Below are 17,394 nucleotides of genomic sequence, written 5' to 3'. Positions count from 1 at the left end.
GCAGTAAAAAATGTGCATTTCCTGGAGACTTCTTTGAGGGATACTTCGACTACTTTAGGAGAATATGCCTATTTGCTTTCATGTGAATAAATATTTAAGAATCATGATGGGTAAAAAGCTAGCCTGGCTCTATTTGAGGCTAACAAAATCTGCTTACATAAAAACATGTATTGTTTTGCCAAAATATATTTTAATTGAGAAATGCAGATATGAATAGCATTTTTGTACCTGTTTTGAACCCTTACAATGTTTATCCCCCCATTTAAGGCAAGTGTAATTATAGTATGTATACATAATAAAGAAGTTTATCGAGTCTCAAGGCCCAGATGCACGAAACCAACTTCAAAAAGTTAAACTTGATCGCACCGCACAGGCTACAGATGACGGAAAAGGCCAAGTATGTCGGAAATAATTCTCCATAGCAGCAGGTGGCAGTAGTCCGTACTTTCGTTTGTCAGTCAGCACATTAAAAACACGCCCTGATTTTAAAAGAAGTATATTTACAGTGCGCTAGCAAACAATAACACAACGAATGATCTTACTAAATGTAACAAATTTGTTTTGATCTCACATCCTCATGAACAGGCGACAATCGCAGACAGTGGCGCAAAAAATAGGGCCGCAGGCAGTCACCAACGACTTGACGTTGACCAACGGCCGAACGTCAGCTGGGTGTGTCAGGGCCCTCATGAAGTGATAATGTAACAAGGGGTAATTTGCTTGTCTTTGGTTCAACAACCTGCTTCAATGCAAAATTGGTTGGCATCCATTCTGTTATGCTGGATTGTGTTTGTTATGCAGACTTTAAAATCATTCAGTCTTGAATGATTATTCAGCTTCTCTGTTCGTCTTTGCACATTTATGTATCAGACATGAAGCTATGACCATTTATATATCAGCTTTGCTAAAATCATATGGTAGTCATTTTACTTGTTCTGCCCCATAGAGAAATGCTGTTTGTATGTGGTCAGTTGTTTGTGTTGTATTTCTGTAAACAGACTGTATTTCCTCAGATAGTATGTTGATGGGAAAGTTTTCTGGGGTTGCCGGGCAGATTTTTGTCTCTTTCTCAATACGATGATGACGTTGATATTGATGCTCATTATGACATGTGTACATGAGTCATCTGTCTCTGTAATAACAAACAATCTGGATCATCATCATTGTTTCCCAGGATGTCTGGACGTTATGTTTGTCTATTGGACCAGCGTATGATCGCTAACCACTGTAATTACAGAGCCAGTAGCTGTGTGTGTGTACGTGTGCGGTCATGGTATCTTGCATATGACCCCATAATGATGATGCTAATGACATGTTGATGCAGGCTCCGGTGCCATCATTATGCTGCACATGAATCAGATCTTCATGCTGGCCAAACGGTGCGGTTTCCAGCATCGAAAACAGCTGGTGCACGACACGTGCGCAGAAACACACAATATCAGTCTGTCTTCCTGTCTGTATACAATCCCACTGTAGCGAGACACTGTCCAACGGCAGTTGCAACCACTGCTACCATGAACAGCTTATTTCATGTCACTCTGTGCGTTATATATTGCTGTGAGACTTGCAAAGACAGAAGCCGCTGCAAGATGCTCTTTACATCAGAATTGTTTACTTAAATACAGCTTGGGAACAACATGAATCACAGGGCCTGTTTACTTTTATGGCCCCTCAAGGATCCTGCAGCACATAACAAGAAGACTGACTAGGCAGAAACAGGCCCACGACTCATTAGGACTTCCAACTGTAGCTTTCAGAAACACTGGCTGAAGGATTCAGTTCTTGAATGAAATTATGCTTTCAAACAACTTGGGTCTCATTTTCATAACTTTGGCAATGTTCATTTCAGTAGTATCACATTAAAAAATAAATCTGAACAATTTTAACACATCTTCAAACACATCATTACTTTGATCCAATTCAAATGCAATCCATGTATCCCTAACCTGAACTTAACTGTATAATTAGTATTCTGCTGTTCATTTGCTTGTTATATCCATTTTACAAGAGAACAACAATAGGCTATTTTAGTGATGTGACAACAGGGCGTGCAGTGGGTCAGATGGACAGAGCTTTATAGCTGCTGGAGTACAATATGGCCTGTTGTACTTGCGCACTTATGGGTGAATTCACAAAAGGATTGTGACTTTTGCAGCTGCTAAACCGGCACAGATAAAACAAAAGGCAGCTATGTATTTCTCAAGGCTCCCGCAAAGAGTGAAATGCACACCTAACTTCACTGTCTAGCAAATCGGTACTCTTGGGCTATTTGCATGTAGTGCATGCATGTGGTGCAGAATTGGCTCCTTTCTATGCAAATGGACCTTATTGCAAAAACGGTCAACACAGTTACAGTGACATCTTTAGTGTTCTCAGAGAGCTGATGGTAACTGAAGCGCATTTATCAGAGGTGTCATGCCCAGGACTGACCCAGAGACAGTTTCTCTCTGTCATGTTGAAATTCCTAAAATGAAGTTTTTAGGAATGTCTCTGTACCTTGTAGGTCAGGAGTCTGTAGTCCGCCTGTGGCTGAGAATTCCTGTTTTTTTTTTCCTCTATGCTATTGTTCTGCCTACTGTGTTCTAGGCATAAGCAGGAAGTATGGACATTGATAATTACAATTAGATGCAAAACTTTATGGGTGTGTTTGTGCTATTATTTCATTAGCATCGAATCTTCATATCTTCTGTGAATTGGACCTTTCGACACGCAGATAGCTGTGGAAGTAGATGTGATGCACAATTCTTCTACCAGATGAACTGGCGGCTGCCAGACATGCTAAGTGGTACCCTTTTTAGCAACTGAGATTGCCACTGCCCTCCTGAAGAAAAAACCCTAAAAAATCTAAAAAAAGAGCATCCCAAATAACAACAATGTCATTGTCCATTGGGATCTTTCACTATGGACGTTGTCATAAGCCAATTTGGTACACATTGTCCAGCCCTAATTCATGGTGCTATCAGCAGCTGCAGTCCATCTTTTGTGAATTCACCAGTGAATTTGGAATTCACTTTAGGAATGAAATGTAACAAACTTAATTGCACTCACCAAGTTAATCACACAAAACTAGAAACACTGCAACATTACTTAGCTACTAGAAAGTAGTCAGACTGGTTGCATTACAACCAGGCAAGTTCTAGCCAGAGTTATTTGGAAGAGAAAACGAGAGAAAATGATTAAGTGTTGACTCAAACTCTCAGTTGTAAACAACCCTTACAATTTACAGAATGACTTCCTGGTTTGATTTGACTTACGATACTCTCCAGTTGTGCAGTGAGCAATTAGAATTATGTTTCAGGTGTGCTCACTGTCAGTTCAGATAAAATGACTGAAATGATCAGTTGAGCACTCGTGTTTTTTGCACATTCTGACGTCATTTTAACAATATTGCCATATTCCAAGATATCAGCAATGACTCTCAATCGGACAGTATTGTCATAAACAATGGAACTGATGGCTAAAAGAATGAAAATAAGACTCAAGTTGGCACCAAACTGCATTCGGGTTATAATTGGAGCTCAGTTTACTTGTAACTGTGCTTTGTGTGTATGTGTGTTTGAGGGAAACATGGATATTATTGTTCGTCCCTCTAACGTCTCTATTTCTGTTTTCGTCTAGGAGCCCAACAGCGGGCCCCCCACCCTGGTCACCCTGAAAGTTGACCCAGATGGATTCTTCCTCTACTGGACTGGAGGGTCCAACCTGGTGAGACACACACACACGCATGCACACGCACGTGCACAGGTTGGTCTTAAAGTAGGCCAAATGGACTCACATACACAGACATGATCAAGTACAAGTGGGCCACTCTAAAGCAGACCACAATGGATTTTTAATGCACCATCATGAGTGCCAGTATGGATATTGTCCTTGTTATTTGTTCTCTTGAACTCCACCTCATGGCTATACTCCCTCTTCCTCCAGCTATTTTGACTATCTTTCTAAATAGTTTTTCTTCCTCTCTGTTTGTGCCTCTTTGTCTCTTATTGTGGTTTTATCCAGTCCATTAGTTCAGCAAAAATGGGTTACAGCAATTTGTCCCGGCATTGTTTGTCTCGTCTTTCCCCTGTTCCTCTGTCTCCCTGAAGTCTTTGCGGTCTTCATCCTTTTAGCCCTCCGTCTCTTCCACTCCATTCATCTGTACTCCCCAACAACCATCCTTCTCTCCATGTCTTTGGTGGCTGCGCTTAAGCCATTAGTTTAGTAAGATTGGATTCTCGGCATTTAGCTGACATGATTAGCCTGATGATAAGGGCAGTGAGTCAGCAGGATGTAGGGTTCTGAGATTTTGATTTTGATTGTTTAGTGAAGATGTATTAAACCTGTTTTATGACAATCCCATGTACAGCTGCTCAACTACTTTTTTTGCCTCCGTGTAGACAATAGACATGGACAGATACATTATTTTGGGTTGTCTGTATGTCCGTTTGTACTGACAGATTAAATTTTTGTGGTCAAAGGTCAAGGTCACTGTGATCTTGTCTGTCTCATTCTGTGAACGCAATGTCAAAAGAACAGTTAAAGGAATTATTTTCAAATTTGGCTTCAGCGTTCACTTGGACTCAGTGATGAATAGATTCGGTGGTCAGCGTCAAATTCAGTGTGACCTTGCATTGGTCTCATTCTCATGAACATGATCTCAAGAACACGTGGAGGGGAGTTCTTCAGATTTGGCACAAACGTTCACATGGACTCAGTGATAAACTGATATAATTTGATGGTCAAAGGTCAAGATAACTGTGACCTTGCATCAGTCTCATTCTTGTTAACATGTTATCTCAAGAACAACTTAAGGGAGTTTCTTAAAATTTGGCACACACATCCACTTTGTGTCACGGATGAACTGATTTGAATGTGGTGGTCAATTGTCAAGGTCACTGTGACCCCATTCATCTCATTGTCATGTATACAATATTTCAAGAAGGCCTTGAGTGAGTTTCCTCAAATTTAGCACAAATATCCAATTGGAATTAAGAATGAACTGATTAGAATTTGGTGGTTGAAGGTAAAAGGTAAAGGAAATCAAATGCTCATCGTGACAAAATTTCACACAAATGTCTAATTGGATATAATTATAATGTGACAACATTTTGTGTCAAAAAGCTCAAAGGTCAACTTAATGTTTCTGGCTATTATTTAATGCCATAACTCAGGAACAGAAGGTGAGAAATTTGCTCAGATACTGAATTGGTGACACTAATCTTGGCCTGGACAGAACATTTCGTTAGGCCTCTTGGATCAAATGACATTTCAAGTCAGCTCAATTAACTCCCCCCACCTCTACCATCCCCTCATCCCAATCTCTCTCTATGTTTTTTTCCTTCTCTCTTGCTCACACACCGTCCTTATTTTTATTTCAGGCTGTCTATTTATCCAAACGGCATGTATGGAATGACCTGTTGATAGCCAATATTATCACTGCCTTGTGTCTGCATGTTTTTGGAGTGTGAGTGTGTGTACATATCTGGGCCAGAGGACACGTCATGCTGTCCGTGTGCACGTGTGTCAGCATGTGTTCAAGCATTCACATAACACACGGAGGCTTTAAATACTCATTTTATCCTGATGCCCGCACACGTGTATGTGAACGATAATAGGCCATTTGTCGCCTGAGGTGCAGCTGTGACACTGTTTAACAAAGAGTCGGACCGTCAGTGATTAAATCTTTTCATCATGACGGCTAAGCAGCTCAGCACAGAGACTGCAAAAACACTCCACTTGAAACAAGTGGTTGTTTGGATGTTACATCAGTAGAAGAGAAGCTGTAATTTGGAACATAGTGTCAGATAAAACAGGAAAAAGAGAACATCTACCGAATGTTCTTTGGAATTTGAATAGACTTCATGTCACATTTAGTATTAAAAACCAAGATAAGGAGATGAAAACAGACTCAGACTAGAAGGTAGATCCCCTTTTCTTAAACTGCTGTTAAGTGATACAGAAATAAATGGATCATTTCTCTTAGATTGACATGTTTGTTTACTTGGATCCGGCCATGCAAAATAGCCATTTTCATACTGTCGTGTCAGATGTTATCTTAAAGCCACAAAATTTCCTTAACCAATGCAAAGTTTGGCTGCCTTTCTAGAAATGCAAGGATAAAGCAGTGCCAGTGCCTCCTCATTTGCGTTATGTGCATCATTGTTTGGCGTTTCTTTCAATGCTTACTTAGTGCTTTTCATCTTTGTTAATGTTGGCGTGACTAAGCTGGATTTTGGCCACCATTCTTACTTCAGTAGCAGGAATGTAGCTCGCTGTCGGCCATAAAATCTAAAATATGCCTCGAAACATTCAGACCTCCAAGGCCAATTACAGGAAAATAGAAACAGAGTCAGGCAGTGACTAATAATGGTAGTTATTTTTTGTTTTAAGTTTACATTTTAACATCCAAAAAGCTGCATGCTGCCACTTTCAGTGTTGTTTTTTGGGGTAGATAGATTATTTTCAGTTATTACTGTGGGGTTTTCAAACTGCACCACAGTTCACTCTGTGGCAAGAGCTGTGATGTCCATTTTTCAACTTCTGGCTCCAAAAATCTGGACAGTAGGAATTAGAAACAAGCCATCATTTCCTCCTCCAACCTCCTCCTGGTCTTATAAAGCTCCTCTGCTCTGTTTGAAGGTGAAATAAACACACCTGACTGTGTAGATATGGACTGTGGCTTTCCAGAAGTCCTATTTCAGTGATCCCCGAGTGTTCAATGATGTGGCTCCCCCTGGAGATTTCGCACCAGAGCTGAAAAGAAAGAGGACACGGCAACACAGATATCCAGCTATTATTAATGAGATCAGTTAATACGCTTTTACACAGATGACAAGGGCATTCTGGATGGAACCCATTTCTCTGAATAGAGGGACCCAAAATATTTGATCTCCGGTGCAGTTTTTTGATTTGCTGCTCTGCTCTTCTTTTCACTTTTGATGCTGAGCAATACAGCGTTCAACGAAAGAGGCGCTGCTTTTATTTAAGGATTCTTTGCATTTGAAGGTGATCAAGATGTATTGCTTTGTGAAACTCACATGGTCAGTGAACTGGATCATTCACTAAAGTAATTTTTAGAACCTCAGCAAAGACATGAGAGGACATCCAAAGGTCTACAACCCAAAAATGTCAAACTAAGTTTTTAGCTATGCTTAACTTGAAATGAGAGGATAGAAAGTACCAATTTCTCTATCAAGGGGAGAAGGACGCAGCACTGACATTGCATTTTATTTAGGACAGCAAGCACATGCAAGAAAGCTCAGCCTCTGTGGATTTGAGTTTTAAGGACTCAGCTCATGGAGGATGTTTGAAACAAATGCTCTTTTTCCCCCCATTACATATCAAATTCTAGTTACAGAAAAAAACAACAGAGGTGGGACTAAATCATGGTTTTGTAAGTCATTAGTAAGTGTTGAGTCTTTGCACTCAAGTCCCAAATCAAATCCCAAGTCAAGTCTGATAAGTCCCAACTCAAGACAGGCATGTCCTGACTCAGGTACCTTGTCAAGTTTGAAAAGCCCCTCATCAAGTCCCACATCAAGACAGGCAAGTCTGAGTCAAGATAAACAAGTTAATCAATGCTCTTCCCTGAATGTATTGCCTTTTTTTTTTAATAGATTTTTCAGTTTATCAGACAAGACATTGACATAAGATATAATCACAATGTGCAAACATGTACAGAATTGTAAAGATTAATAAAAGGAAAAGACAGAGAAACAGGTCAAACAACACAACAGAGAAAAACAAAACAAAACGTGTGCATTGTAGTTCATTTGGGCACATATTGGACAGACCACTTGTAGACATATGAGTTCATAGTTCCAGCCCAGGTAGACTATGCACATAGTTTATCAGTGGGTCCCAGGTTTTCTAAAATCTCTTATTGGAGTCGTTGAGGATGCATCTTATTTTTTCCAGCTTCCAGTTTGCGATGGAGGGATTGTAATGACATTTTTAATGGCAGATTAATCATTTATTACATTTACAAACATTGAGTTTAGAATATGTAGTTTGTTGGAAATTGTTGTATCTCCGTCTGTAATTTTGTGATCTTCGTGATTTGTATACTGCAATTTGTTTGTGGTTGACCACAGCATAGTTTTTGCACATGAATGAAATATCTACGTCATTCAACTGCTGTCAGTATCGCAACGTTTGTTTTTCATGGTTCTCTTTAATAATATATTTTTTTAATCTTTGGGCTTGGGGGGAGGTATCAAGTATTTTTCAAATCAAAAGATTCAAGTCCAATGGGAAGTCCAAGTTGAATTGAAAATCTTTTTTGATTTTTGTCGAGTCCAAATCATCAAATTTGACTCGAGTTTGCACCTCTGGAAACCAATGTAGGGTATTGGAATTAGGTAATTTCAACAGCTGCAAAGACGTTTCAGCCTTTTTTCTTGCGTCATCCATCATTATTCTCTTTTTGTTTAGACCACCTGCCTCTTTCTTCTCGCCTTTTCGCTCAGTCTTGTTTAACATCTTGTCCTCTTTAATCTGGTTTATCTCACTCCTTTTCTTCCTCCTTTTATGTATCCATGTGAATATGCGTCCTTTCACCTTTTCTCCAGGTGTTCCACCTCATCCAATTCTGTGTCTATTTCCTCTCTGTTCACTTATCTCCATCTGTTTCGTGTCACCTTCTTCTTCGGCCTCACTTTGTTTAACATTTCCCCTTTAAATAACTATATCCATATTTCTCTCTTTTTCCATTGTTTCATTAATTTCCGTCTCCTTTGCGACACCTTTTCTTTGGAACATCTGTCTTTTTTTTGATAACAATATTCTTCCTGCTCCGCCGGTGAGCTGAGCCTGCTATGTTCTTTCTTCCGTCCTTCTATGATAATCTTTGACATCTCTGTCCCTCCTTCTCTTCCTCTCTTCAGTTATCTCTCTTTCTCCATCTTTGTGTAATGTCCAGAGGTTTGGCTTACAAGAACTCTGACGTGCGTTTGTGTGCGCGTACTCAGAATTTCCCATAATGCTTGAGTCAGTGGCGATAACAACCAACTGTTGCTGACAGACACATACACATGCACACAGTGGCTTGGCAGTAAAACAGAGACACACCCCACCATGCACCAGCGCGCACCAATTTTCTTTCCCTTTCCCTTTCACTCACTCACTGTCCTCCTGTCCACTGCTGACTCTTTAAATCCGTCCACTCTTTGTGCTTTGAGATAAAGTAATTAACATGATCATTTATCGCTGCAGGAGTTTGCTTTATCTAACTGAGTTGCTCCACTCTTGTGATTTATATTATTTATTATTCCCTGGGTGTTCTACAGGCATAAATTGAGTCGGGTTACACAAGGGTTGAATGTTATTAAAATATTTAAAAGTAATGACAGCGGGACTCCATAGTATAACGTACAGTCCTCGCCACATGTTTGTGTAACATGGTTGATGCTGTTTGATGTAGCACCTTGGAGAGATATACACCCTCGCTGCTAATTCACACAGTCGGAGGACACGTTTGTTCTAAGCGGTCACTTTAATTAAACAGTGCATATTTCACCAGTTTCTAAACTTTGAACACATTTTCTACTGCAGGAGACTGCACTTTAGATGACAGAAACCCATTTGATAGAAGAGTTGTAGCAGAATTCCCTGCATAAACAAGTTTTGGAAAACTCTATCATTCTAGACATTAACATCCTCTTTCTGTGTTAATGTTTTTTTTTTTTAAGTAAAAATCACTTATTACCTATTTTTGGGACCTGCTTTCACCCCCTTCAATGACCTCTAGGGATCCATGGTATCTAGCCCAGAACACAAAGTGCATGCCAGTGGCTGAGGGTTACACCAGATCCACATCCCAAATCCACACATCTGTCACAACATATGCTTGCACCCTCCTGCTAACCCAGCTGCATGATTCCTCTTGACATTTGCAACTTAAATTCAACGTTTTAAGTATCTGGAAGATGCAGTGACTGTTGGAGGTAAAATAACACCAAGGCAGATAGAGGCGAGTGGTTATAGGGTTCTTTAAAGAGGTTCATTTGAAAGGAATAGTTCACCACAAAATGAAATTCAGTCTATTCAGTTGAATAGACTGAAAGTTTATTGCTGGTTCCTTTTTTAAATTGCAGCTGTTGCCCAAAAAATAAAAAAAAACTCCTAGAAGAGTAGGTTTTTGTTTTTGGAGAAAAATCGTCCTTAGTTTCGTAAGAAAGGATAAACCTCTTCTCAAACTGAATATTAGTTTTAATACTTGCAACCTATATGGGTTTTCTAGTGTTTTATCCAGCCCTGTGTTACAGATTGTAATGTCACGCTTGTACTAAGTCAGAGGTTTCCAACTTTTCGTTATCAATCAAATCTCCCTACTACACTCCCTTTATTGAAAAGTAAATACAGAGCATAGACTCAGGTTATTAGAATGTGGTTGCATTCGATTTTTTGTGCTTTTTTGAAAAGAACATGACTGTGAAAAGGCTGGTCTCGATGCACAAACAGTGATAACCAGCCTGGATTTTCTTCACCATATTTCCCTGTTTCAGAACAAGTCTGCTATCTTTTTCCACACCACTGTTGCCAGCACCAATGATTTTTCAGCTTCAGCGTCGTTTCTAATAAACGAACAGACCGTTTGATATAGTGCTGTTCTGGCGGAGCGCAGCCTCATCTGCCACCACTGGATGAGTTAAAATGCACCTGGCAGCACTACAGCTAATCCTTGCGTCGCTCTGTTTTACCTCGGCAATCCTTTCTTTATCACTTTTGCTGTTGGCTCCTGCCCTGTTTCTACACTGCTAATCTACCTTCAATTTGTCTTTCTTTCCCCTTTTTGCTTCCCTGCGTCTCTCTGTCTAGGGGGCAGCTGGTAGCCGTCAGAGAGATGAGGCAGAGGTTGTTCCTCTAATATAAACTGAAGGATGACATTTCCTCCCTCTCTGCTCTCCATCTTTTCTTGCTCTTTTTCTGCCACCTCACTATCATTTTTTCTCTTTCTCATTCCCTGTCTCGCTGCTTCCCATCCCTCCCTCTGCTCCCTTCTTCCTCTTTAACTCATCAATGCTTTTTCTCACGTGGTCCCTTGCTACCAGAGTTATTGCTCTTTAATTTCTTGTAACAACACTTCTAATCTCCCCCCTTTTTCTCTCTTGGCGTGGGAAAGTGGGCAGGAAGTTACTCAGACGAGGGAGATGGGGGTTCTGGGGAATTTTGTTGCCCCGTCTTCCCCCCTCCTCCTATTCCTCCTCCACACTTCCCCTTTTCTCTGAATTCCCCTCTCTCCTTCTGTCCTTCCTCCTGTCTTTCTTCCCTCGCTCCTTTAAGGTGCAGAGGTCGCGTCAGTAGCACCTGAGCTTTTAGACGTTTGCCCCCAGGGATGTAATAGAGTCGTCATGGAAGTCCAATTTAGACCCTAATGGTGTGGAATTGATTTCACATACCTTGATCAGATTGAGGGACAGGACGCACGCAGAAACCACAGACAAACACAAATTCGAGTTTTTCAGGTATAACCTGTGATGTAACACCCCAGGAGGTCGCTCCAGTGTCACCACATACTTACTGGAGTTGCTGGAGGTGTGTGAGTGGTTTGAATTGTTTCAGACCACTGTGAGAAGAAGTGGTCTGAGTGGTTTGTGTTTTAAAAAGTTTGTATATCTGGTGTGAAAATCTGTACAAAAACCGAAGTGTAAAAATGCCAATTTGTGGTTTTACAGGTGGTTATATGCAGGGCTATTTCTCGGCAAAATGCCTTTCCAGACAGAGCCAGACTAGCTGTTTCCCCATGTTAACAGTCTTGTATATGAAGGCTGTATTAATTCCTTAAGTTCAGTATCCCCAATGAGCCAAACTAAGCTAATCGTCTGCTGGCTGTAGCTACTTATTTAGTGACAAAAGACTGGAATCAATCTTCTCATGCAACTCTCAGTAAGAAAGGACGTTAGCATATCTCTTTTTTATTCGGTAGGAAAAGGCGCATGCCAGAGATCATGTCACAAATGTTTGTTACCACAATGAAAGGGTCGGGTAGGGCCCAATTTCTTTTGGCCCAATCTGCTTCAAATTGTATGTTTAATCCAACCAACCCTAACATATTCAGTTTAAATAATGTAAAATAGAGAAAAGCTGCAAATCTTCAAATTTTGTAAGCTAAAACCAGCAAATGTTTAGCATTTTTCCTTTATGACTGCATTAAGCATCTTAAAACTTTTCTCATGGTAATCCCAACCGTGTGTGTGTGTGTGTGTGTGTGTGTGTGTGTGTGTGTGTGTGTGTGTGTGTGTGTGTGTGTGTGTGTGTGTGTGTTTAAAATGAGCCAGCTGAATTGTAAGTAGAATGATGTTGGCAGGTATAAGTAGAGATCTAATAGAGATTATTTCCCTGGCTCAAGTCAAACATCCACAAGGAATTAACTTGGAACAAGGGGGTTTACATAACACACACACACACACACACACACACACACACACTTAAGCAGGAGGTCATTCTTTTGCAGACACATGCAGTGAGTGGTTCACAGGGGAAGTTGAGTGTGTCATTTGATAATGTGACAGCTTCCTCTAGCTTTCTCCTCTCTTCTGCTTTTTTAATCTCACACGGTCACATGTTTCATTTTGTGTTGACATTATCTGTTACTGCACATGGCAGTCTTAACTTTCACTCTCCACACACACACACACACACACACACACACACAAACACACACAAGACATTCGGTTCTTCCCTGGATGAAGAACTGAGACGCCTGTGGTATCGAATCTATTGTCTAAGCAGATGCTTCCTCCAAAATGTGTGCATTTCTGTGTGAGTGTTTGTATGCTACACTAATCCCTCAGCTCAGTTTATGAAACTTCCACTGCGTGTGAGCAGCTTAGAACCGAAACTTTGAGGGATAATTCTGGTTTATCACTACTTGAATCTCATTTTATAGTCTTAGCCATCGTTTCTACCGTTAATAACATTTGTACTCGCCAAATGAATTGCAGAAGTCAGTCAGGGCAAGAAACACACAGTTTGTCATAGATGTTGGAGCCAAAAACAAAAACAAAACAGGCAAATAAATCAAATTGTTGACTAAACTGTCTCTTTAAAACACACCGTTAACAGATGGACTTTCTGGTTCAGTCTTGACCTGCAACTTGCCATAGTTTTCCCGTGCAATGATGGATTATTACCAACATTCATGTGCACTCATTCTCTGTTTCACCTCCAAATAAAGTATTTAAGAAAATCTCTAATTGCTTTCTTGATCCAGCTTCATATTGATTGAACAGATCAATATTGAACTTCCCATCTAGCTTGTGGCAAGAAAGGAAAGTAGCAGAGGACCAAATTTAAGAAATTTCCACTATAAAATTATGAAGAAAAGGCAAGAAGTGATGCATAAAAATTTACCAGAAAGCACAAAATGAAGTGTTTAGCACTCAGAATTTCCTGGGAGAGGACCCCAACCCCCAGTTTCATATTTTTCCCACCAATGTTGAGACGAAACCCACGCCCTTGTGTTAAACTATTCCTCTACACACAAACACACACATTCAACTCTATGTTCGTCCTTCCTTCTCTGTCTGCTAGTCATGTTTTGTCTTCCTACCTGCGCATGCAGGTTTGTGTTGTGAGTTCGGCCCCACTGATCTGTGTGTTGTTTGTGTTTCGTGAGAGATTTATGATTACTGCAACTATTTCTGTTGTGTGTGTATGTGCGTGTGTTTTTGGCCAAGTTCTGCCTTTATTTATTTGCACTTTGAGACATTTGGTATGACCGTGCTGTTTATGCGTGTGTTCATTTTCTTGACTTTGTTTTTAGTTTTCCTCTAATAAATGATGCTGTTTTTCCATCCTTGTTCATTTGGACTTCATCTTTCTTTCATGTTCCCTTTCCATCTTCTTCTTCTTTATGCAGACCCATATTTCACTGATTACAAATTACTACCGGATCACTCTGCCAGCTAAGTGGCTTAAATGTTTGTTCTCTCTTCATTTTCACCCTCTCCAGGCCGCAGAAATATGAAACAACTAAGCGAGGAGGAAAGACAAAGAATGTTAGAGAGAGATAAACAGATAAAGGAGGGAGCTTTATCTCATTGATGTCCACCGACGTTTATTACCAGGCGACAGAGAGACAGAGTTATAGAGCTGTCCCATGTTTCACAGGGGTATTAAGTGTCCCCCCTCCTTCTCGTTCTCTAAACACCTTGCCAACTCTCCCATCGCGGCCATAAAACAGTTTGAAGGTCTCTTTGTTCTACTTCTGCGATGTTTCTTTGTCCTTTAAAGTCTTGTTTTGTCAGGGCTGCCTCTCCTCTCCTTTCCTCTCCTCTCCTCTCCTCTCCTCTCCTCTCCTCTCCTCTGCACCGATCAGCCGGTTGGGTCACGGCCAAGCAGGAGAGGGTGGAGATGCATGCTGGCCTGGCACTGTGCATGTTGGCGTGTGTGTTTGTGTATGTGTGTGTTCAGGAGGATCAGTTTCCCATATGCCGTCATCATGTGCCATTTGATAGGAGCCGTGATTGGTCATTCGAGACATATTTAGTCGTGGTGATCTTTCAAACACACATGCAGGCGCGTCACAGGAAAGGAGTGGCGCTCCCTTGATTGTTTAGTTGGCCTTTCGTATTTTGCTAATCTGAAGAAAATGTATGGGGGAGAGTGGCAGGGCAGGGGGGAGGAGGGGAAGGAAAGAGTTAATCAAAGAAATGAAGGAAGGAAAAGAGTAAGTGAACAAGAGCCTAATCAAAGCACATTAACATTTACTGTACTTGTGTTTAGTGTCTAAATATAGACTTACCTAATCGCATTTGTTGGATCATAACCATTTATGCACGCAACAGAAGATTGCCTTAAGGATACTGTGTTAGAAATTATTATTTTACAACATATTTAAAGCAATAGTTGGATGTTTTAGTAATACACTTATTTGCTTTTGTGCAAGGATCACTAGACTACTCTCAAATCTGTCCAATTAATAGGTTTTATGGACGCCATCCATATATATATTTATATACTGTATATATATATAAAATATGGAACGTATATAATCTTGAACATTTCAGTTTTGACAAAACATTTGCTAAAGGCATTTAAACAAAGTTTTGTGCTGGAGTTTGTTATAATCCAAGCTCTAAATACTGACAAAAAGATATTCATTTTTATTGTAAATGCATATTGGTTCCAATTATCACTTATTGACTGTCTAATAATTGGTATCGGGCGACCCCTTAAATAGCTAAGCTATTAAATCAAGTCTCATCCTTGTATTTCTGGGCCAATTTTATTGTTTTCTGGCATTGGTTATTTGGCCAAATCTATGATGATGGCTCATTTTTTTGTCTCTAAGACTGCAATTTGGTGATATGACAATTAATACTATGAAATGAGAGAAATGTATCAACCGTTACACTATACTTTGCTGACTTTTTTAGCATCAATAAGTGGCTTTTTGTTCACACAGTCCCACAAAATTAGAATCTGTGTGTGGTGTTAGCTGGGGGTGGATTATCTTGTCGCGTGTGTCAGTTTTTAAAATCATTCTGTGTCCCCTCTCTAAATTCAGCACATGTGGAGTTATATTTTTCCTCAGCAGCAGTTTGTGAAGTTTGAATTGAGGATAATTGATCTGTTGATCTGGTCAGAGCTGATCAGATCGACTCTAACGTGAAACATCAATAATAATTTTCTTGGGAGTGCTTCCTCAGAACCAAGGAGGTAAAGATGAGCTTTTTCTTGACGCAATAGACCAGAATGCATTGCAGCAGCACACATGCATCGTTTTGAATAAATGTTGCAGCACAGTTTTTCTCAACTAGAAACACTCTCTGCCCATGTAATGAGCAGCTGAGTCCAACAGGTTGCCAACATTCTCTCGAAGTGTTAAGGAAGTGCACTCTGGAAACTGTAGGAAGTCGCTAAGTGAGGCAGAAGTACACGAGGCATGCTGAGAGAAAGCTCCTCGGTCCACCAGAAACGGTAAATTAAAGTAAATGATAGCACTTTATCACAACATGACTCCTGGAAAACTCTCACCCACAGTCATTTGGAGCAATAATGAGCCTGCAGCCCAGTCTGAAGTGATAAATGGAGTGAGCTGCGTTTGAGCTGAGCACAGAGAGATGAATGGAGCGTTACAGCTGCCACGACTAGCTAAATATTACACACAGAAACACACAGATACACACACGCTAACTGAGCAGAAGGGCCGAATATGTTAGGAATGTGCTCTCTGAGATGACCGACCTTCACGCGGACACCACATTGTGCGCTCGGATACGCAGCTATGTGTGCCAAAACACACACATTTCACTTAGCATTCGTGTGCTTTTCTGATCACATGCTGGTAACTTGTACTTAAGTGAAGATTTGCTTGTGAACAATTGCTCATGCTTCAGTGTTGCATGCGTCTAATGCGTGCTGACTTACAAGCCTTTTCCACACACACATGCACACACCTACACATACACCCAGTCTTGCTCAACAGGTCAGGATGTTTCACAAGTCGGGACCTGCATGTCGAGGATATGCCTGTGTGTATATTGCTGTGTGTGTTTTACATTACTAACCAGTGAGAAAATGTGAACTGTTAAAGACGCACATACTACACACACAGGCGACAGACAAAGTTGTAGTCTCATTACTGCGGTCTCCAAGGAGTCACCATGGCAATGGCAGAATGAAACCATGGCCTGTGGGAGAGGAGATGTGTGTGTGTTTGCACGTATGTCAGTGAGTGTGTGTCCTACAGACCCAGAAGTGGTTTATTCCCCCAGGAAGTAAGTTATTCTCCACAGGCCAATCAGAGGACAAAGTTTGAGACAGAGTTTAATCCAATTGGCGCAATACTTGTGACCTTTATTACTCGCCGGCCAATCCCCGGGGAGCGGACAGCCAGCAGGGCGATGACATCACAGCCACAGTGAAGGAAGAAATGAGGAAGACATGAGTTTCAATACTCACTCTAAGGATAGTGAGTTTATGAGTTTGTCTTCACTGTTATTTTTGGAGAGGGAATATAAGGAGAACATGGAGAAAACAAGGAGAAGGAGACTTTTGACAAACACTCATATAATCAGACAGAGAATAACAGGCAGAAAAGGTTTAAACATTTTATGTCTTTTTTGTTAATAAAACATGTTAAGATGTAAATTGTGTCCTCAAAGTGCCACACAGTGATGGAGAGAACGATGTCAGATGAGTGACACAGATGTACTAAGAAAGTTTTGGGAATGAGTGCAGGGCTAAACAAATATTTACAACGTGTCCTCCTCTGTGTTTATGGCTTGGTTTATGACCAAACTCTCCGTCTTTTGCCCATCCCTCCCATTTTCATCTCTTACTCACTTCCAAACCACACTATTCTTCGGGTTCACGGTGCAGAGGAACCCTTCATACTTTTATTTAGTGCAACTATTTTCCTGTCTTCTCTTTGCCTATTTGTATATATTTGCGCATGTGTGCATG

General features: G+C 40.6%; 1 protein-coding gene across 1 annotated transcript in view; it reads left to right on the top strand.

Annotated features, from left to right (window-relative positions):
• plcb3 (phospholipase C, beta 3 (phosphatidylinositol-specific)) overlaps positions 1-17,394 on the top strand; it is a 53,675-nt gene that overhangs the window by 14,814 nt on the left and 21,467 nt on the right. Inside the window, exon 2 of the mRNA XM_042511910.1 lies at positions 3,619-3,705. Coding sequence (XP_042367844.1) covers positions 3,619-3,705 — 87 coding nt within the window. The remainder of the gene's footprint in view (positions 1-3,618; positions 3,706-17,394) is intronic.

Source organism: Plectropomus leopardus, chromosome 23, assembly GCF_008729295.1.
Source record: "Plectropomus leopardus isolate mb chromosome 23, YSFRI_Pleo_2.0, whole genome shotgun sequence".
In the NCBI taxonomy this organism is placed as follows: Eukaryota; Metazoa; Chordata; class Actinopteri; order Perciformes; family Serranidae; genus Plectropomus; species Plectropomus leopardus.
The sequence above is the reverse complement of the archived record's forward strand: the minus strand, read 5'-3'. Positions and strand labels throughout refer to the sequence as shown.